This window comes from Monodelphis domestica, chromosome 4 (assembly GCF_027887165.1).
Source record: "Monodelphis domestica isolate mMonDom1 chromosome 4, mMonDom1.pri, whole genome shotgun sequence".
NCBI lineage: Eukaryota > Metazoa > Chordata > Mammalia > Didelphimorphia > Didelphidae > Monodelphis > Monodelphis domestica.
Genome location: NC_077230.1, coordinates 33811963 through 33835259, shown reverse-complemented (window position 1 = coordinate 33835259; position 23297 = coordinate 33811963). Strand labels below are relative to the sequence as shown.

The following is a 23297-nucleotide window of genomic DNA, read 5'->3' as shown; positions in this document are numbered from 1 at the left end:
CATGTCCCAAAGCATAAGTGCTGCCTGTGCCTATGTATGAATCCTATAGAGGTATCCTTATTCCACTGAGCTTTTATACCTTTATGAGAGAATGAACTGAAATTTTAAGGGGGAAAGTTTTATGAAGTTATTTTCATTGTTATTTAAAATACTTTGATAGAAATTTAAACTAAATTCTATAAGAGAGTGATGAATATAAAACTATACTTTGTAGCTCTTAAAATATGATTTGGAGAGGATTATGACAAAAAAGTAAGGTAATAAGGAGATTCTCATGAACAATATGTATCCTTACAGGAAATCTATAACATGTACTGATTTTTATATGCATTTCTTTGGTTTATATATAGATTCTGAAACAAAAGTAACAGAGCATCATGAGGGCTTGACTAAAGCCTATTGAGTTCTCTGGGATGATGAACTAATAAAGAATACTTGAGACAGATTCTTTAAAGCTGGTGGCAGTGGCAATGAAAAGTTGAAAAGGAAAAATAACTAAATATTTTGTTAGATTAGAATGATTGCTTTTTACATTATGGTCATATGGAGGAAATTCCATATTGGTTCTTATAAAAAAGTATACGTGCATATTATAACCATTTTTTCAAATTTTATATGTATGATACTAACAATTATTAACCTGTGCAAAAATTATCCTCTATCAAAATAATACTTACTTAAAAATGAAATAATTAAAAGTTAATAATGAAACAAAAGAAACATAGAAGTGAAATGATTAATAGTTAATAATAACAAAAGTAACGGTAATAAAATGATTAAAAGTTCATATAACAAAAGTAACATGGAAGTAAAATCCCTTAAAAGTAAATATAACAAAATTAACATGGAAGAAAATCCCTTAAAAGTTCATATAACAAAAGTAACATGGAAGTAAAATCCCTTAAAAGTTCATATAACAAAAGTTACATGGAAGTAAAATCCATTAAAAGTTCATATAACAAAGGTAACATGGAAGTAAATCACTTAAAAGTTCATATAACAAAAGTAACAAAGAAGTGAAATGATTAAAAACTTAGTAATAAAAAAAGTAACATGGAAGTAAAATCTCTTAAAAGTTCATATAACAAAAGTAACATGGAAGTAAATCCTTTAAAAGTTCATATAACAAAAGTAACATGGAAGTAAAATCCCTTAAAGGTTCATAGAACAAATGTAACATGAAAGTGAAATGATTAAAAGTTAATAATACCAAAAGTAACCGTAATAAAATGATTAAAAGTTCATATAACAAAAGTAACATGGAAATAAAATCCCTTAAAAGTTCATATAACCAAAGTCAACATGGATGTAAAATCCCTTAAAAGTTCATATAACAAAAGTAACATAGAAGTGAAATGATTAAAATTAATAATAACAAAAATAACATGGAAGTAAATCCCTTAAAAGTTCATATAACAAAAGTAACATGGAAGTGAAATGATTAAAAGTTAATAATAACAAAAGTAACAGTAATAAAATGATTAAAAGTTAATAATAACAGAATAACAGTAATAAAATGATTAAAAGTTTATATAACAATAGTAACATGGAAGTAAAATCCCTTAAAAGTTCATATAACAAAAGTAACAAGGAAATGAAATGACTAAAAGTTAATAATAACAATAGTAACAGTAATAAAATGATTAAAAGTTAATAATAACAGAATAACAGTAATAAAATGATTAAAAGTTCATATAACAAAAGTAATATGGAAGTAAAATCCCTTAAAAGTTCATATAACAAAAGTAACATAGAAGTGAAATGATTAAAAGTTCATAGAACAAATGTAACATGTAAGTAAAATCCCTTAAAAGTTCATATAACAAAAGTCAACATGGATGTAAAATCCCTTAAAAGTTCATATAACAAGAGTAAAATAGAAGTGAAATGATTAAAAGTTCATATAACAAAAGTAACATGGAAGTAAATCCCTTAAAAGTTCATATAACAAAAGTAACATTGAAGTGAAATGATTAAAAGTTAATAACAACAAAAGTAACAGTAACAAAATGATTAAAAGTTAATTATAACAGAATAACAGTAATAAAATGATTAAAAGTTCATATAGCAAAAGTAACATACAAGTAAAATGATGAAAAGTCAATATAACAAAAGTAATTGCATTTTCCATTTTTGCCATATCATTCAGGTTCTGTGTCTTCTTTCCATCAATTTCTATAGTAAGACCCAAATATGATTTTTTTCCAAAAAATCTCTAATTTTCTTAATAGCCTTAAGTATTTTCCGGCGGTCTTTCTTCCTGTTGACTTCGATTTCCTTTGAAAAGAAAAATTAAAAGTGTAATTTTGCATCTACTTATTCAGATGAATAGATTTTCTAATTCTTTACATAATGAACCTGAAAATGAAGCTGCTATAGGATCATTTTAAAGAACACAGATTTTCCAACAATAGAAAAATATTCCCTAGGTCTGGATGAAGTAAAAAATTACATCGTACAATCCTAAAATACATTAAGGAACTACCATAATAGTTTGCCTTTGTGAAACATTTTGGGATTTCATGCATTAATTGTTATTTATCTAGATGGGAGTCCAATGATGCTTGTGCTATTGAAACAATCCCGAATTGAAAAAAAATTAAATGGAAAATTAAATTAATTAAAACATTCCTGTTTACTTAAGTAAAAGAATGAATAATAAAATCAATCAATACTTAAATGTATTAATAATTTATTTTTAAAATTAAAAATTAAATTAAAATTGAAGGCTCAGAATATCAGACATTTACAGCTTAAAGGAACTTAAATCAAATACTATATTTTAGGAAAATCCTAGAAACATGTTATGAGAGAAAGTATATTTTAAAACCCTCAAAATTATATTCTCTTAGGAAATAAATGAATCCAAGAAGAATTTTTTTTGTCTAGTAAGTTATCATATTTCATGGATCAAGTATCTCTAGTCAAAGACAAAGGTATCATACTAACCAGGATTTGCAATTTAGGCCTTATAAAATATGAGATTCTATTTACTATAAATGAAATGAAATTTTGCCATTTTCCATGATTAATGTTTTTTAATCTGTTTCAGTGAAATTAATCTGATTGTTCAAAAACTACAAACCTGCTTTCCTGGTTACCAGTGGGTTTTTTTTTTTTTTAATGCACAGAGTTCTAAAAAAGAATGACAGGTGGCTTAGCAAATTGAGAGCTAGGCCTAGAAACAAGAGGTCCTTAACTCAGATATGGCTGGGGAGGTAGACTCTAAATGATCATCATAATGCAAACACCAACAACATAGAAATTGGTTCTGATCAAGGATACATATAATACCCAATGAAATTGAGCAACAGATTCAGGAAGGGTGGGGAGAGGGCAGGGAGGGGAAGAATATAATTCTTGTAACCAAGGAATAATGTTCTAAAAATTGACTAAATAAATTAAATTTTTTAAAAAGTCATTAATTCAAATGTGGCCTTATATACTCTTTTTTTTCATTTCATTTCATTTTATTTATTTTTTAATTTGGTCAATTTCAAACATTAATCCTTGGTTACAAAAATCATATACTATTCCTCCCTCCCCTCCCCCTTCCCACCCTTCCCATTGCTGATGCGCAATTCCACTGGGTATTACATGTGTCCTTGATCATAACCTGTTTCCATGCTGTTGATGTTTGCACTAGGATGTTCCTTTATGGTCTACATCCCCAAACATATCCCCCTAGACCCATGTAATCAAGCAGTTGTTTTTCTTTGGTGTTTCTACTCCTACAGTTTTTCTTCTGAATGTGAATAGTGTTCTTTCTCATAGATCCCTCTGGGTTCTTCAGGATCACTGAATTGCCACTAATGGAAAAATCCATTACATTCGATTGTACCACAGTGTATCAGTCTCTGTGTACAATGTTCTCCTGGTTCTGCTCCTTTCACTCTGCATTACTTCTTGGAGGCTGTTCCAGTTCCCATGGAATTCCTCTATTTTATTATTCCTTTGAGCACAATAGTAATTCTATCACCAACATATACCATAATTTGTTCAGCCATTCCCCAACTGAAGGGCATCCCCTCATTTTCCAATTTTTTGCCACCAAAAAGAGTGCAGCTACGAATATTCGTGTACATGTCTTTTTCCTTATTATCTCATTGAGGTACAAACCCAGCAGTGTTATGGCTGGATCGATGGGCAGACAGTCTTTTAGCCCCTTTTGGGCATAGTTCCAAATGGCCCTCCAGAATGGTTGGATCAATTCACAAGTCTACCAGCATTGCAAATATCCCAACTTTTCCACACCCCCTCTCCCCATCATTCATTACTTTCTTTTGCTGTCATGTTAGCCAATCTTCTAGGTATGAGGTGAGTTGTTTTGATTTGCATTTCTCTGATTATTAGAGATTTAGAACACTGTTTCATGTGCTTATTAATAGTTTTGATTCCTTTGACTGAAAATTGCCTATTCATGTCCCTTGCTCATTTATTAATTATAGAATGGCTTGATTTTTTTGGACAATTGATTTACTTCTTTGTCAATTTGAGTAATTAGACCTTTGTCAGAGATTTTGTTATGAAGATTGTTTCCCAATTTGTTACTTCCCTTCTAATTTTTGTTGCATTGATTTTGTTTGTACAAAACTTTTTTAATTTGATGTAATCAAAATTATTTATTTTACATTTTGTCCCAAAAGCTATGATGTTTGGGCTTGTCATAGACTGTCTTGCTGAGGTCACTTAACCCATGTCTATTCCACTGATCCTCCTTTCTCCCTCTTAGCCATTACCAAATTGTTTTGATGACCACTGCTTTATAGTATAGTTTGAGATCTGGTACTAAAAAGGCTACCATAGTTTGAGATCTGGTACTACAAAGGCCACCTTCCTTTGCGTTTTTTTTTTTTTTTTCATTATTTCCCTGGATATCCTTGATCTTTTGTTCTTCTCCAAAAGAACTTTGAGCTTTTCTTTGATGTTTGATAGAATTCCCTTGTTAATTCATCAGGCCCTGGGGATGTTTTTCTTAAGGAGATCCTTGATGGCTTGTTCAATTTCTTTTTCTGATATGGGATTATTTAAGAATTCTATTTCTTCATATGTTAATCTAGGCAATTTATATTTTTGTAAACATTCATCTATATCACCTAGATTATCATACTTACTTTTAGCGAGCGATTGTCCAGTATGAGGAGTTTTCCACCATTTATTCCTTTACAATAAAATTTTACAACATACTCCTCCATTCCAATGCTCCATAACCAATTACCAACTTCAATATTTGTCCACTGTGTTGGCAATGTTTTAGGGGCTTCAGTAGAATAAGGACAGTAATCATCCAATACCTAGAGATCAAGAGACACAATATTTAAAAAGCTTCCATGGCTATATGTTAATATAACCATAGACAGCAAAAACTCAAAGGAGCCTTAGAGACCATTTTTCCAAAATCATCCCTCCTTTCACAGTTCGTTTTTTTATAATTTTTGCTTTTCAAGGCTGCTGTATTTCTTATCCCCACCACCCTTTTCTTTCATCTGTATGTCAAAAATTCACAGAACAACAAGAGATCTGAAGTGAGTTTTGTAAACCAGGAAAAAACTTTATTTTTTGCAATGAAAATACTTTGGAGCCTTTTTAAAAATAGCAGTATTCTAAAACAGGCAAAATACTCGATATATTTTCACTTAAGGAGTGATGACTTTGTAAGGGAATGTATTAATACTAAAATGTTTCCACCTACTCCAAGTTAAGACAAGATGAGAGGAAAATTATCTACATCCAAAGTGTATTCAGTTATTCTCCATGGCCAAAATAAATTGAACTAAAATCTACCTTTACCCAGGTAGTTTTGTCTCTTCTTTGGCCAGGAACACAGGCCACTTTACCCAATATCCACCCAGGAAGGAAGTTGAGGCAACTTGGCCTGGTAGGAGCTGCTGGGGTTTCTGGGTCATGGGAGGCAGAGGAAGAGTCATCATCAGGTTCTAAGACTAGAAGTTAGATTAGCTAGGTGTTAGCTAACTTTAGAATCTAGTGATGGTTCTTATAAAGGCAAAGAACCCTCAAGTCCCCAATTCCATCTTCCAGTGTCTGATATCCATAACTTTCCAATTGAGGTTACCATATCAGTTGAGAAACTGGTCAGGAACTATTAAAGTGCATCCTAGTTTTTTGTCTATTTCTACTGATGGGTAATATTTCTAGAAAGTAAATGGAAACAAATCTTACTTTTTTTACAAGATTTTGGCAAGTTGACCATCATGATTACAAATACTAAATATATTCAATGTTGTCACCTTTAGGTTTGGAGGAAAGCTTGTATTTTATTGCCATTCATTATTTTATAAGTAAAAGAAAATTGAAAAAAATATGCCCATCTCCATTAGACAGTGTGGTGGGGGTCCTTTTTCAGTATCTATTAAGAGATGGGACCATCCTTGGAGGATTCAAAAGAATTCCAAATGTGAGGCAATTCAGAATTTTATTCTTGCTAGCTAGAGCACAAACAAAATTGGGCAGGTCAGAAATACCTCCTAATGCCTGGTGGGTGATGAAATCTTTAGTTGGACTTAATCATATGTACATGTGTATCTATTTATTTATGTATGTGTAAAAATATGTGTGTGAAGATCAATAGATATTTTCTCAATTGACCTCATACCTCATATTCTTTTTTTATTTTTAATATTTTTTCAAGTTTATATGATTCATTTTCTTTCCCTTTTCCCCTCCCAGAAGCAATAAGCAATTCTACTGGATTGTACAAATGTTATCCCTTGATATCTAATTTTATATTATTCATTTTTACCATAGAGCTCAAACCCCAAATCATATATTCATATAAACAAGTTCTAAGTGTTAAGTCTTAAGTTTTTCTTTTTCATTTCTATTCCCATAGTTCTCTCTCTCAATATAGATAGGATTCTTTCTCATAAGTCCTTCAGCAATGTCCTGGACTATTGTATGCTGCGAGTAGTAAAGTTCATTATGTTGGATAGTTCTACAATGTTTCACTTTCAGTGTATATCATTCGATTGGTTCTGCTCATTTCACTCTGCTTCAGTTCATGAAGGTCTTTCCAGTTCATATAGAAATCAAGTAGGTCATCATTCCTTATAACACAATAGTATTCCATCACCAACATATACCACAATTTGTTTAGTCATTCCCTAATTGAGGAACATCCCCTCATTTTCCAATTTTTGCCACCACAAAGAGCTCAGCTATGAATATTTTGTATACGCATTTTTCCTTATTATCTCTTTGGAGTACAAACCCAGCAGTGGTATTGCTGGATCAAAGGATCAAATGTGTTCTTTTAGAGCCCTTTGCTCATAATTCCAAATTTCCCTCCAGAATGCTTGTATTAATTCACAACTCCACTAGCAATGCATTAGTGTCCCAATTCTGCCATATCCCCTTCAACATTTATTATTTTCCTTCATTGTCATATTGGCCCATCTGTGGCTCTCATGTTCTTTTTTTGCTCAGTAACACAGGCACAGTCAATCAAGACATACACATGCAATCTCTCCTCTTATTTTGCCAACAACCGACAGTGGTATTTCTTGGTAAACTTTTACCATTTTACCTACCTGTTATTTTTTAAATATTGTACATCCCCTTCAGAGACCCCTTCTGTCTCATGGAGGGAAAATTATCCTAATATGTTATCACTTCCTACCTGCATCAGCCCATAACAATTCAACTTGCACTTTTCTCTAGGTTAAGTGTATTTCAATACTCTGTGCCATCATTTTAGAAAATTTTCAGCCAACAATATTCTGAGGCCAAAAGTTGAATCAATTATCCTTTGTCCTTAGAACATCCAAATACAGAGAATTCAAATGTTTTAAGAGTTCTTAATCATTCCCTTTTCTTGAGAGAGGTTCTTGAATGATCTCTGGGAACAAAAAAGTGACTTCAAGGCCAAACAGTTGCCGCTATGGTACTTTGGCTCCTTACTCGGGTAATTTTATTCCTGATTAATACTGATTATTAATTATGACAGAATGTTAACTCCTCAATCCAAGGTAAATTATAGTTTTCTAATTCAAGAAAAAGCTCACTCTCTAGTAATTTAAATGGGGAAACAAACTTAAATCTTTGATAAATTTAACATAATGAAAATTTACCTCTTGATCAATTTCTTCCCACTTGTGCACATTCTTTACTTGTTTGTCATGTTTTTTAAAATGAAAGAAGTTCCACAGCTTGCGTTCTTTGATATTGCTAGAATCATACAACATTTGAGAGTGAAATAATTATTAAAACACAAAATACATTCTACTATGACACAAAAAAGGATCTTAAATAGATGCACACTATAAAAATTTCATGAATTTCAATTCTGAAAAAAAAGACAAAGCTACATGTTCAAAGAGTTTGGAGTTACACTTTTTGTAGGATACGTGCTATGTCAGCACATGTATTAGAGAAGGGGCAAGATCAAATTTGGCGCTATAGGTAAAAATATAAAACTAGATATGGAAGCCAGTTAAGTTAAATATGTGTGCGTATGGCACAATATCATTTCTCTACTTCTTCCTCCTCCACATTAACCACAACTAATACATGATTTGTCTTGTAAGGAGCGAGGGGGTCACTGATTTAGATCTGAAGTAACGCTAGATGTCAACTTGTAATATTTTATAGATGGGAAGTCTGTAACCTATTGATCAGAAAATACTTGAATTTGAACACATGACTAGGTGATAAAACTCCAGTCTGAATGCAGATAACTCAGATTCCATGTCCTATACTTTTCCCACTAAGTTGTTATTATCAGACTCAAAAAGAAATGGATCTCTCTGGGTCACATCCATAAACTGTGAATTTGACACCTTTACTCTATGCCAGCACCCATTTGAGGAAGATGTGAACAACTGAGAAAATTCATATAAATAATGAAGTTCTTTTGTAGAAAGGGGCAAAAAACATAGCAAACAGTAGCCAAAGAGGTAAATTCCAGGAGAAATAAAATGTTTTGTTTATTAAGAATATTGTTATCCATATATAAAAAGTACATCTCTTACCGGAACCAGGAAAATCCCTTTTTAGCCTTTCCCTCTGTAGGTTTTCCAGTGCTAATAATCTCTTCCTCCACTACTATTTCTTCTTCTTCTTTTTCTTTTTTTATTTGGGTCTCTAAGAAAAATAAATAATTCAATGAGTACAACAGTACACAAATATTTTACTAGGATTAGCAAGGGACAACAGCAATCTTTCATTGGTTACTATTGCTGACCAAGGCTTAGACATCTTATAAAGTGAAGAACCTACCTTTGGCCTTGATTTTAGAGCCAGAAGCCATGAAGTCACCGCTGGGAAGGTAACTATCTGAATATCTTCTCCGGGCCTCATTTTTCTCACCTACAAAATGAAGGGATTAAAGTGGGTGGTCTTTGAGGTTCCTTCTAAGACTGATGATCTAGGATATCTACCAAGAAAATACTAGTCCCGCTGCAAGGGCAGTTTAAAACAAGTAAAGCTAGATTGAAGAAGACTTAAAAGGATGAGACAGTCAAAAATGTTGATTAATCAGTTGGCAGTGGTGGTGGTGATCCTTATGTTTGAAAAGTACCAGTGACATCACAGAGTAATATCTTCACTTGTGTATGAATTGGATTTAAGTGAGTTGCACAAAATTGTCAGCCTCACTCTTTCTTGCAGAATCATCTAAATCCTTTGGCAAGACAAAAGTCTGGATAACTGACACTGAACCTAGTTGATTGACACTGAACCTAAATGACTTTAGTGTCTTAGATGTCCAACCAAACTCTACGCACTCCACAGTGCTTACTTCAGCTACATTCATGGCTACTGAAGCAAATTTTCTCATCCACCTATTCCAGGAGGAGGTCTTCACAAGCCTGGAGTAGATATCAACCTAACTTAACCCATCTGTTCAGTTTTAAGAGGCTGCTCCACATGCTACAACTTCTTGGAACCACAGGTGAGAGCTCAGTGACAAGTAGACACCAAAGGTAGATAAGCAGCCCTGAAAAGCGTTCAGCAAGCCCTCACACTAGAGGTTCTAATATTCTCTGAACCACAATCATATTAATTGTTGGTACTTGGCAGCCAAAAAAAAGTCAGCCCCTGAAGTACAGCATTCATTTTCAAACTGTTGCTCAATTCACCAGTATTCATTCTTCCAGATCTCAGATTCATAAGGCTGAACCAGATTTCCTTCTGTTAGCAATGACAGTGATACTCCAAATGTTCACAGATTCACAGTGCAAAAGGAATGCAAGTAATGGATGGCACCCAGGAAAAAGGTGTTTTCTAATGAACAAATTATACAAGTGATATTTATAGCTAAAATAGGAAACCTTCTCTATTTGCCAATAAATAAATTTATGGCGTATGGCATATGATAGATATAAACAAATTTTTGCCTAAAGAATAAATGGGTCAAAGAATGAATCATAGAAACAATCAATAATTTCATTAAAGACAATGATTATAAGGAGACAACATATCAAATTTTTAGCATGTAGCCAAAGCCGTACTTAGAGGAAAATTCACATCTCTTATTGCTTATATCAGGTAAAGTAGAAAAAAAGCAGGTCATAAGCGAATTGGTGATACAACTAAAAATCCTAGAAAAGGACAAATTTAAAAATCCTCAATTAAACAGCAAATTGGAAATCATGAAAATCAAGCAAGGGATGAATAGATTGAAAGTAAGAAAACCATAGAACTAATAAAATAAGACAAATAGTTTGTTTTATGAAAAAATAAAATAAATAAATCATCGGCATACTTGATTAAAAGGGCATTTTGATTTCATTATATTAAAAAGGTTTCGCACAAATAAAACAAATGTACTTAAGATTAGAAATGAAAAAACAAATTCTGAGGAAAAATTTATAGCAATTTTTGATAAAAGTCTCATTTCTTAAATATAAAGAGAACTGAGTCAAATTTATAATACACAACATTCCTCAATTGAGAAATGGTCAAAGGATTTGAATAGGCATTTCTCAGAAGAGATTAAAACTTTACATAGCCATATTTTAAAAAATTCCCAATCACTATTGATGAAAGAAATGAAAATTAAGCCAACTCTGCAAAATGATCTCATACCCTTCAGATTAGCTAACATGACCAAAATGGAAAATGATAAATGTTGAAGAGGAGGTGGGAAAATTGGAACACTAATAAACTTCATTGGTGATAGTGTGAATCGATACAACCATTCTAGAGACTTATATGAAACAATACCCAAAGGTCTATACAACAATCTCACCCAAATGGATCAAAGATAGAATAAAAGGAATTAACTGTGCCAAAATATTATTATCAGCTCTTTTTATAGTGGCAAAGAATTGGAAACTGAGGGGTTGTCCATTATTTAGTGGTTGAATGATCAAGCTGTGGAATATGGTTGTAATGGATTACTATTATGCCATAAGGAACAATGAACAGGATGAATTCAGAAAAAGTGAGCAGAACAACTATAACTAGAGACTATAACAGAAATATTATACAATGATCAACTGTGAAGGACTAAATCATTATCATTAAGCTTCCAAGGTAACACATGAAGAACATACTATCAATGGTCAAGGAAGCTACAAAAAAAAAATCTGAGTGTAGATCAAAACTTGACATCTTCCACTATTATAGTTATATTATAAATTATAAGTTATATTATAAATCTTCATGAGATTTCTATTGAATATGTGTGTTCTGTGTCTATCATGATGGGAACCATATGGAAATAGGTATTACATAATAGTATGAGTATAACCTATATCAGATTCTTCACCCCCTCAGGTAGGGAAAGGGAGATGGGGGTATCTGAATTTTAAAATGTCAAAAGAAATGGCCAAAATTATTCCTATAAGTAATTGAATTAAAAAAAAAAGATTTTGTTGCAATGAGACCAACAGAATGTTGATAAACCAAAATGGATGTCATTAAAGTAGGATGGATAATAGACTCTAAACAAAACCATGTCCCAACGATGTAATAAGAAATCATATAAAGATTGTCTTCAGGCTAAACATGATCATAGAGATTAAAAAAAAGTCTTAGGTGGAAAATAAGTTGATTTTATAGGTCAAATGGATAGTAATAGGGAAAGAGGAACAAGATCTTTTTCTGTATTATTTCAAAAGAAGGGAAAAGGACTAAATTATAAAAAAAAAGCCTGAGCAAAAAAAATTGTACTGAAATATTTTCTAAAAGCTTAAGTAATTTAGCAATAGTGTGGCCTGGATGTTGAGAAAATGAGTTTCCTATCACGGCATATTTTGAGGCAGAAGCTAAATGACATTCTGACATACATATAGCATAGATTTCTATAGCAATTAAAATGTTATAGTAGAATATTTCCAAGGTCCCTTATAGTTCAATCACCAAGAGAGTGATCACCAATAGTTGAGAAAGCCTTATAAAGCAGCTAGCATTCTCATTATTAGAGATATGAAGGGAAAAGGAATAGAGACCAGAGATTCGGTGAGTGATAGAAACATTTGTTCCAAATTTCTCTTTTCTATCAGAAAACTTTAGGGTCAAATGTTTTGAGCAAGGATATATGTCTTACCTGAATTGAAATCCCCTTGGGCTAATAATTGCCCTGGTGATAAATCTTCATTTTTTATCTCTTTAGGTTTTATTTTAAATTGTTCTAGTAATAATTCTTCTTCTGGGGCCAATGGTAAAAATGTGCCTTCTTTATTTGATTCATCAGGTTTCTGTTCCATATTCACTTTGTATGTGTTCATGTCTTTATATTTGTCTTGAAAAATGTTAGCCTGAAATTTACCAAATGAACCAAAATAAATCTATTAATTACACGTTATTCAATCCTTTTCCTCTCCAACAGTCACAACCATCTCATTTATTCCTGCTAGCCACTTATCTGACCTCTTTATTCTCAAATGACCCCTTCAGATCTATTACATTCAAAAACATATGCACAAATTCCATGACTAGTAGCTATTGAGTAAAACCAATCAGGATAGGACGAGAGATTTACATGAGATTAGAGACAGGGATAGGTTTGGGAACTGAGATGGGGACATGGATGGGAATGGGAAGAGGGAAAGAGATATCATGTAGATAGGAATGAGGTTAGGGATAGAATCCAAAGCTTAAAAGCTCTCCCAGTTAAGAATTGTGTTTTTCAAGGCAAGGTGACACCTTCACTGCCATTTAGTTGCAGGAAGCTGCCAAAAGCAGTAAGATGTTACTGACCTGGTGAGCTTCAGACATCCAGGATGGACATCAGGGGGACCACTTCAATACATATCACTTCCTAACACTACAAAATGAAGCTTCTCTTCCTGCATAGTTCTGTATATACAGGGGGAAAGAGAGTTTCTGCTTCTAGGAGGATTGTAATTTAGTAAAATGGACTCCAAGAGATGTTCAAAAACAGTCAGTGGAAATACCATAATAGCTGAGAAATTACAGTGACAAGCCCTTTTGCAAACTAGAAGAATGTTAGGGCAGGTCTGATGAGTAAGTAACCTGGCCTTAGATAGAGGTATAGATATCGACACATACACACATACACATATATAAATAAATGTGTGCATGCATTTATGTGCATATATATGTATATACAGACACACAGATTTACATGCGTATAGAAAAAAGGAAAAATGATATTCACTACTAAGAGCTTCTTCCATGTCTGGTCTTCTGGTCCTCAGCTAAGCTCTGGGTATATAAGATTTATATGACTACAAAGATATAGATATAGATATATGCATATATACATATGTATATAAATTATTTTATGGTACTCTGGGAATCAAGTATGGAACCCTCTGGTGTCAGAGTATGGAAGGTACTGGGTTTAGACTTTATCCAATAACAACAGGAAAGCCTTGATAATATGTGACCGAGACACTGGGTTTAATCCTCAAATACAAAAAGAATTTACTGATGTGATAGATGGCAGAACCAGTCTAACTAATCTTTGTGAAATCATTGCCAAATGGCGCTTGCTATCCATTCCATCCATTCTACCACTGAGACCCCAGGACTTCTGAAGCATTCCATCTTGTGCTTCAGCTGAACCTTATTTTAAATGTTGTACTTTCCACTTAGAGTATCGAGTAAGAGTGTCTCAAGATCAGGAAATGTTTCATTTTTTCTCTTTATGTCTCCAGCGCTTAGCAGCATTTTGCACACATCCAGAGGTACTTCAATTAGTAGTTACAATGATAGCATAAAAGTAGGGGAAATCGATTGTAAGGCCTACATTCTAGCAGACTTCAGAGGCACATTCACAGAGAAAATAATAATAAAAAAAGCCTGGTGGGCCTTCTTCACTTCAGAAGGAAGAAAGTTACTGATTCACATCTTAAGACCTAAGAGTAGTTAATAGCTGCAATGGAGTAAGGGAAGCAAGGAAGAAGGATACCCCAGCCGATGATCCTTTCTCTTGATCAAGTAGACACAATTCATGGATTAGTAGTAGTAGTAGGCTGGGGTTCCCAAATGATTTCCATACTGGATTTTCTAAAGAGTGATAAGTAGTACTAGGCAGAGAGTAGTGATATGGGAGTTTTGGTCAATTCACCTTTCATAAAGCAGTCCTCTTAGGCCAAGAAGAGTTTTAGTAAGATTGAAAAGTTTTGTTTGGACTGATCAAAAGAATGGATGAATGAAATAGGAAGCATTTATTTCATGCATTATTATGGGCACCATTCACACTGACTGCTTTGCTTTCCACCACTTTTATCACTGTGAACACAACTAACATTCAATAAAACTTGATTAATGGGGAGGAACTGTGCTGTCTTACCTGCTCAAAGATAGCTTGGATGTTTTTTCTACATCCCTGATCTTCTTCTATTAATATTTTCAGTGCCCCAATAACAAATTTCAGGTCACTGTGGAAGAAAAGGTAGCAGTTTCATACAACTGGCAATCAAACCATCTTGGAATTAAAGAGATTTGGACTCAAGTTCTAGTTCCAGAACCTAGTTGTAACTTGCCACTAATTAGTTGTATTAACTTGGGCAAGTCACTTAGCCTTTCTAGGCTAGGTAGGAACATCTATTTGGTTCTCTACCTTTTAGTTCAACATTTTTTAAAATATATGTATGCATATATATTTTAAATATCATTCCAGAAATCTCCTAGATATCTAAAGTAATTTCTGTAGACCTCTTAAAATTGCAATTGAAATTCTTAGCTCATTAAATTCTCTAAAGGTTGTATACAAGTTGTAACCAGTTTTGATGAATTCCATCCATCATTATCTATGTGACAAATGCAGCACACCCCTAATGAGTTATGATTTTGCCACTGAAAAAGGTGTTTATGGGCTTTCATAATGATGTTCTTCAGTACAGTCAGAGGGGAAAGGTACAAAAATCAATATAATAGAATATATCTAATAGGCAAAAACATTAGCTTGAAATGATTCAGTATATCAGAAAGATATTGATTTGATTAACATATGAACTTTAAAAAAATTAACTCAACACAAGCAATCAGCAAATAAGCGTAACAAAGACATAGGCAGGGACGTGAAAAATCCTTTTCTCCAATTCCAATAGACTTCTTTTAACTCTCATGGAGGTTAATAAATTAAAAGTAGTTAGGAAACAATAAACTTCCAGATCTCTTTTAAAGTTTATTCCCCTCCGCACTATTTATTAACTATTTGCACTTCATTTGTCAGAACTCGGAAATTTCTGATAGAAGCAATGGGCAGGATTCTCTACTCTGTGTGTTGAGAATATTTAAGAATATCAAAACTTTTGACATGGGCACTGTACCCCCAGAAACTCAGGCAAACTATTTTGGACAGAGAGACGCACCTCCAGGCTACACCAAGATCCTATCAGGCTATATCTCAAGATATCTTTTTGTTAAGGAATCTTCATGCCTCCAGGCAGACCCAAGTCAGATGACCACCTCAACCCCACCAAATGCCTAAGTGATTATTAACACTCTAGGTCATGTCCACACCATGACATAGCATCTGTTGTAAAGAGTACAAAATCCCCAGAACTGATGTCGTCTGGGGGGACAGCTTTTCCATCTATGCTGTCCTTAGGGGAGCAGCCTTTCCTTTCATGCTGTCCTCCCAAGGAACTGCTCCCCATCTTGCTGCTCAACCTTGCTATCCTCCTGGCCATTCTCAACATTGCCTCCTAAACTAATAAATTTCTCGTTTTGTTTTTAAGCTAAATTTTGGAGTCTTGCATTCTTGCCAAAGGTATCCTTCCTGAACCCCAGGGGTACACATCTGAACCCCATAACACTTTGTCAGAATATTTCAGTTTGGTCTCTAATTTAAGCAGTCTAGCCTGTTGCATAGTCTTTTTTTTTTTAAACCCTTACCTTCCTTCTTGGAGTCAATACTGAGTATTGGCTCCAAGGCAGAAGAGTGGTAAGGGCTAGGCAATGGGGGTCAAGTGACTTGCCCATGGTCACACATCTGGGAAGTGTCTGAGGCCAGATTTGAACCTAGGACCTCCCGTCTCTAGGGCTGGCTTTCAAACCACTGAGCTACCCAGCTGCCCCCTAGCCTGTTACATATTCTTGAGAAGCAAACAAAATGGGAAATATGCAGTGCAAATACAAACTGTTAGTAAAAAAAAAAACAAGAACTAATATGCACTAGTTAGAGATCAAGCAATTCAAACTGTTCTGTGAGAATACCTAGCATGCTTTGTAAAAGCATTTTTCCTCCCAAAAAAAAAAAAAGGGAAGACTGAATGGATTTTATTTAAAGAGTAAACTCAAAGAAGGGCAAAACTTCAAGGGAGAACAATAGCATATTTTCATATGAAAGAAAGATTAGTCCTCGATGTTTTGGGTAGGAGGCAGAAAAATAAAATCTAAAATCCATTGATTTGTGTTAATGTGCCCTCAAAAAAAAAACAGCAGAGGGGTCCCCTTTCCTGTGAAAAAAATCCTGAGTTGCAAGCCGGGTGCCAAGGGTCAGTTTAAGAAATTCAGCTTATAAACTAAAAGGGGGTGGTGCTGAATAGCATGGTGTCACTTTTCCTCATTGAAAAATGGCTAGCACAGGCTCAAAAACCCACCTGGAGTGGGGAAAAGACTGGCCAAAAATTGGGGAATCTCACCCTCTGTGCAGACACTTGAATCAGAAATAGCAGTGGGAGACTGCAGCTGAGCACTCTTCCCAAGAGCATGCAGTGGGAGGAGAAACCACTGCTAAGATCTGGTGGTGGGTGGCAGCAGCAGTAGTGGGAGGAGAGCTGGTTCTTATGCTTTGGAACTGACACTTAGCTTCAATTATAGGACAGAAGGTAAAGTTAAAAAAAACATTCTTTTTGTTTTTGTTTTTATCTGTTCTATTTGCTATACATCAAAGTGTATCAAGATGTTTCGAGATTTCTTCTATTCCTGATATTTACTTATTTTAATGCATTATATTATTTCATTCTATATATTTATAAGCCAGAAATGATGAGGCCATTCCTCATCAGGAAAATATTATCCAAAAAACCCACTGAATATATACATTTTTTAAATTGAGTCTCCAATTTGGAAATCTTCCCAGTAAATGGAATTTAGAGGCAAAAGCATATTGTTATTTTATTATTAACCTTTCACTAAGTTTTGTCTAAAAAAACCACTAGTTTACATATTCAATAAAAGCTTACATATATATCTTTATACCTATATATACACATATATATATACCTGGCCATCCAGTACCATGGTACTCTTGGACTTCTACAAATACTTGCTTGTCCTCTCACAATAGTGATATCTCTAATTTTTTCCTTTAAATGGAGAAAATGTTTAGAAAGTGTAATTACAATATAGGCCTAAAGCTAAGAAATCTCAAGAACATGCTTAAAATAAACAAACAAAATCCACTCTCCTAATGTGCTAATGTTTAAAGATTTCATAATTGGATAGGAAAGAGGTTTTAAGGAGGCAGTAGTAAATACTTTTATACTTTTTGCAAAATGAAATATATACCAATATACCCATATACACACTTTGAAAGATTAAATATATTCTTTGATATTTTCCAAAGACATTATCATTATTAGAGGACAGATGGTCATTTCAAAATTATAGTAAAACATTTTAAAGAGTTTGCCAAAACATCTAGCAAAATAGCACAGAATAAAAAGCAAGAGCCTGCTTATGCATCAGCATAACAACATGAGCAACTAATTCAATCATAATTTCTTAAGCATCTAAAAAGTGCAAGTCCGTGTGTTGTCCTGGGGATATAAAGATAAAACATTCCTTCACCTCCAGGGGCTTACAGATTGGTAGACCAGCATTTTGGGGAAAGCCTTAGAGATAGGATACAGAAAGACATAAGAAAAAAGATTGTTGGTCAGAGATTGTTGTGAAAAGTAATCTTAATGGAAATGTTAAAAACAAGAATAATAAAAGAGGTCTAAAATTAACAGGTCCTCAAACTGAACCTTCAAAATTAATAAAATTACTCAGGATTACTTGACAATAATTAAGAGTTCATAAAATATTCTACCATGAGGAAGTCCCAGAAGATAATTAACTCGGCAATCCAGGGGTTCAAAAACCCAAAAACAAAAATGAGAGAGGAAGGATTCTGTATTCTGGAAGGCCTGAGAAAAACTGGAAATCATGTGATACAAATGAAAGTTTGAATAGGAAAGGGCTATAAAATTTACCATAATGAATTCAAGTTGCATATACAACCTTAATATCAACCAATACCCATACAGCATTCAAAATTAGAAAAACAACAGGAATAAGACCTCTTAGACCAATATTTGTGAGGCATATTGATGGTAAAAAACTAGGGGGTTTGTGATCATAATAAAAGAAAAAATAGGAATTTTGCACTACTGAGAAAGATTTAACACGAACAAAATCAATGCAACTAGAATAGAAGTGAAACCCCAAAGTCATCAAAGGCAGGAAATCAAGGGAATATGTGTACACTTACACATTCTTTGTCTGAATACAAAGTGTCCGTTAATTTGGGAAAACCTGAACAAATGCTGTGATATATTATATAATGAGATATTATTAAGTTTTTGAAATTAACAATAAGAATTCTACAAGACATTAAAAAAACCCATATTAAATAATGTAAAGTAAGCAGAAACAGAAGGCTTTTTAAAACTAAGGTAAATTAAAGCAGCATTAAAAGATTGCCATCCTCTGACTAATTGTAATGGAAAATCTTAGACTGGGACAAAAGCTAGAGATATAAAAATATACATACACATACACACATGTATATATCTCCGTTGTTCAGAAAGGAGCAAAACTATCAGATTCAGTTGCTGTATTTATTGTTCAGTTTTGCTTAATTCATTCTCTATACTACAAATGATAATTCAGTGGTGAAGGTTGGAGTACATCAGAGAAGATTAGAATGTAAATCTCAGAGACATTGATAAAATTGCATAAAAGAGCAACAATAAAAAAAGTATGTAATAAATTAAGATGAAGTTACTGAAGAGTAGGAAAGGAAACGTTTTAAAGAACAAAAATTTTATTTTAATATTGTTATGATAAAAAAAGAAAGAATTTTGCGTTTCTGCATTTTTTTATTTGATTCACATAATACCTGTACTATGAGCGAATCCATAAAATATTTCTTCCTTTCCTCTGACAACTCGAGGAGTTCGATAAGTTCTGACTTCACTTCAGGTGGTTCGCGGCCAATTTCAATCCTAGGTACAAAATATCCACATTTAATTTATGTACTTTGGATTAAGACATAGCCATGCAAAGAGCAGAATGGGGAAATTCAGCTAAGCTTTCATTCTTACAAAAACAAAACAAAACAAAACAAAACAAAACAAAACAAAACAAAACAAAAAAACCTCTTCAGGTTCAAGGAGCATTATTTGCCAAGAAAATAAAAATTCATTAACTAAAAATAAATGCAAATGAAAATCAAGGGTTTGCTTGAGATGTGATAGAGTATTCAGAAAGGAAGGTGCAAATGGGTCCTAAAATATCTTGTGAACTGCTCAACAGTAAAAAAGAGGGTCATTTCCTAGCAAAAGAAGACAAAAAGAGAAACTATTTAAACATGTTAATTAGGCTTTCTTTCTCCCCAATTTTTCTGTTTGAACACATTGCTAAAGAAATTTCCAAATCAAAAACAATGATCTAGCAATCTCTGCATCTTAAAGAAATGTGGGAAAATTTACTTACTGGAAAGGAGAATCGTCCATTTTTTTAAAAGTAGAGATGATTTCTGCTTCATCCAATCCAATTAGATTGATGTCACCTATTTTAATAATCTGGTCAAATACACGGATACTGAAAAATAGAATTGCATAGTAATTAAAATTACATTGAAGATTTTTATGACCTAAAAGTCCAATGCATGTGTATGATTAGAAGATATGGTACTAATTTAAGAGATAGACTTCAATGACTCATCATACCATTACTATAATGGCTGCCACTTACAAATTTTTCAGTCACCACTTCTCTACAAATTAATCAGAAGACTTAGAGGGCTGGTGTGTCTCAATAATTTCATTACCGTGCAGCCTGTCTGGGGATTCTTCCAGGGATTCATCCCTGAATATTTTTTTTTTTAAGTAGGCTTCAAGGATGATTAGTGTTCATTACTGGGTCTGTACTCCAAGCCTTTCCAGCTGGCTAAGTCTCAATAATGAAATGAGATTGAAAAAGGAAAGGACTTTGGCAGATCTTGGAAAACACAGTGAGAAGGATCCAAGAGAAATCATCCACAAACACAGATGCCCTCCTACAAACAATTATCAGAGTATTGTTTCAATTTTAATATTCTTCAGAAAGTCAATAGGATCTGCAGAAACTAAAACAAATGATTCTTCTGAGGTATCAGACAATGCCCCACTGACTGAAGACTGAGTAAGGAGACGATAATTCAGAAGGAAACTTCTAGTTGATATTTTTATTGTAGAGACCTTGGGTGATAATAAACAGATAAATGTCATCATAGAAACTGAGGAAAAGAAAACAACTTTGGGAGGTTAAGAGGAGAAAATTTCCACCATTTATTTGGGATATTCAGGATGGGCAGCTAAAGAAATCAATTCTGTTACAATCTAGGAAGCAGGAAAAAATTCTAAAACCATCTGGGCTAAGTGAGTTGGGGATGAAGAAGTAATGAGCCTCAGGCTTTGAAACAGAAAGCCTGATGGCGTTTTTTGCTTTCAGTTCTATGTAACAGAGTGTCATCTCAGGAAGAATTCTATTTTAAAGTCCAAAATTACATCATGAGCAAGGACATAGAGGGTACCATTTGACCCCAGTTGCATAGTAAATTCTTACAAGGTTAAAGTTATGATTTGGCAACCTATTTGCATTTCTTATTTTTTTTCCTTTCTCAAGGATTCACTTTGGGCAGTTTATAGTAATATTTTAAATGTATATTCCTACATTCCTATATCTAGGAAGCCCTCTCTCAATTCAGGAATTATTTTATTGTATAGTCAAATTTCAATAATCTCTGAAGATAGTTGCCAGTGTCTCATGGATACCATTTTTTCTAATACAACCAAAGTATCCCCCACACCCAGATTTTCTCACATTTATTTAGTATAGATCTTTTCTGCACACAATAGTAATTTGTTTGTTGCCTAGTCAATTCAGTTTTTCATTTCTCCAAATCAAGAACTATTTTCCCACTTTCTTTATATCCCTTCATGGAGAGCACAGGTTCTGGAATGGTATAGATTTATAAATACTTGTTAATTTGACCTGATTTGGAAATAGCTGGGCACATGTTTACAATGGGCTCATTATGGCAATTATTAAAGACCTTCTCAATGATCAAGAATAAAGTCACAGTTTACAGACCAAGTTGGAGTGGACTTATAGAATCTTTGTTTCCAAGCCAATTCCATTTCCTTACTAGCTTGGTCATGACAATATTTTTAAAGTTGATATTTCTGTATTTTTCAGAGATTTTATTTGTGTAGTCACTTTCCATGTTTACAATATTAACCCTTTTTAGAATGATGTTAAATCCTCCCTACAAAGTCAATTCTTATAAAATTACAAAACCAAACTCACCATCCAAGTTTGTGAACTGCACCTCCTTCAATAATTTCAGTTATAAAAACCCCTGGTTCCTTTCCATCCTCATCTGCTGGATCAAAGAAGATACAAGTACAAAGCCCCAGTTCGTTGTCACCTATAAATACAAAAATAATAATAGTAATAATAATGAAAGCCTAAAACATCTGAAGCAACAGTAAGAATAAAATTTCCTCCCAGTACAGTTGGCCTGGCCACTCTAGGTTTGCACTGGAATTATAAGCCATCCACTTATACTTTACCGGTATCTTTTCCTTAATAATTAACAATATATATATCTGACTCTGTTTACAGTCTCCCCTAGACCAATGATGTTGCTGAACTTTCTACCTTTCAGCATATAAGCACATTAAAATATTTTTAATGATTAAAATTTTTTCTAAGGACATATAAAATCTATTTTAAGTTCCAAATTCTTTCCTACTCACCCTGGTCTCCAACCTCATTAAAAAGGTAAGCAATTTGATAAAGATTATACATATGCAGTCATGTAAAACATATTTCCTTCCTCATTCATCATGTTGAGAAATAAAACATACCAGGAAAAAAGGAAAATAAAATAAAAAACAATATGTTTTGCTCTGCATTTAGATTCCATCACCTTTTCCACTGTAAGTGGATAACATTTTTCAGTTTTTCAGAACTGTCTTTCAATCTTTGTATTTCTGGGCATAGCAAAGTCAATTACAGTTGATCATTGCATAGCATTGCTGTTCATGCACCCAGTGTTCTGCTTCTGCTCCCTTCATTATGTATCAGTTCATATAAGTGTTCCAGGTTTTTTGAAATCATCTTAATCATCATTTCATGTAGCACAATAATATTGTTGCAATCACATACCACAAATTTTTCAGCCATTTCACAATTGAATGTTATCCCTGAAATTTTAAGTTCTTCAACACAAAAAAGACCTGCCATAAATTATTTTGTACATAAAGGGACATTTTTTTTTCATCTTTTAAAATTTTCTAATCTCTTTGGGATACTGTCTTAGTCGTGATATTGCCAAGTCAAAGAATATGCACAATTGTATAGCTCCTTGAGCATATGTCCACATTGTTCTCTAGAATAGATGAATCAGTTCACAATTCCACCATCTGTACCTTAGTGTCTCAAATATTCCCCCATCACCTCCAACATTTTTCATTTTCCTTTCCTGTCTCGTTAAGAAAATTTGATAGGCATGAAAAGTAAGAGTTGTTTAAATTTGTATTCTTCATAGTGATTTAGTGCTTTTTTATGTGGCTAGAGACAGTTTTTATTTCTTCATCTGAAAACTGATTATTCATATAATTTTAGCATCTATGAATTGGGGAACAACCTGTATTCTTTAT

General features: G+C 33.3%; 1 protein-coding gene across 1 annotated transcript; it reads right to left on the bottom strand.

Moving 5' to 3' along the window:
* Positions 1-1356: 1356 nt before the first annotated feature.
* On the bottom strand, positions 1357-22518 carry LOC130453608 (uncharacterized). Its single transcript, XM_056793256.1, has 11 exons — positions 21940-22518; positions 20083-20190; positions 19487-19592; positions 17605-17687; positions 14723-14810; positions 12509-12719; positions 9235-9324; positions 8988-9099; positions 8088-8184; positions 5115-5294; positions 1357-2277 (listed from the first exon to the last, which is right to left on the bottom strand). Exons 2-11 carry the CDS (start codon positions 20100-20102, stop codon positions 2176-2178), a joined length of 1089 nt encoding a protein of 362 aa, XP_056649234.1. The 5' UTR covers positions 20103-20190; positions 21940-22518; the 3' UTR covers positions 1357-2175.
* Positions 22519-23297: the final 779 nt, after the last annotated feature.

What these genes read in the sequence shown, in the direction of transcription:
- LOC130453608 (XM_056793256.1), bottom strand. Translation starts at nt 20,102, where the DNA reads ATGGACGATTCTCCTTTCCA. An exon ending in CCATGGTACTGGATGGCCAG is followed by an intron (nt 14,811 to 17,604) that starts GTATATATATAT and finishes TTTCTTCCACAG; the next exon opens with TGACCTGAAATTTGTTATTG. An exon ending in CCAAGGGGATTTCAATTCAG is followed by an intron (nt 9,325 to 12,508) that starts GTAAGACATATA and finishes TTCATTTTGTAG; the next exon opens with GTGAGAAAAATGAGGCCCGG.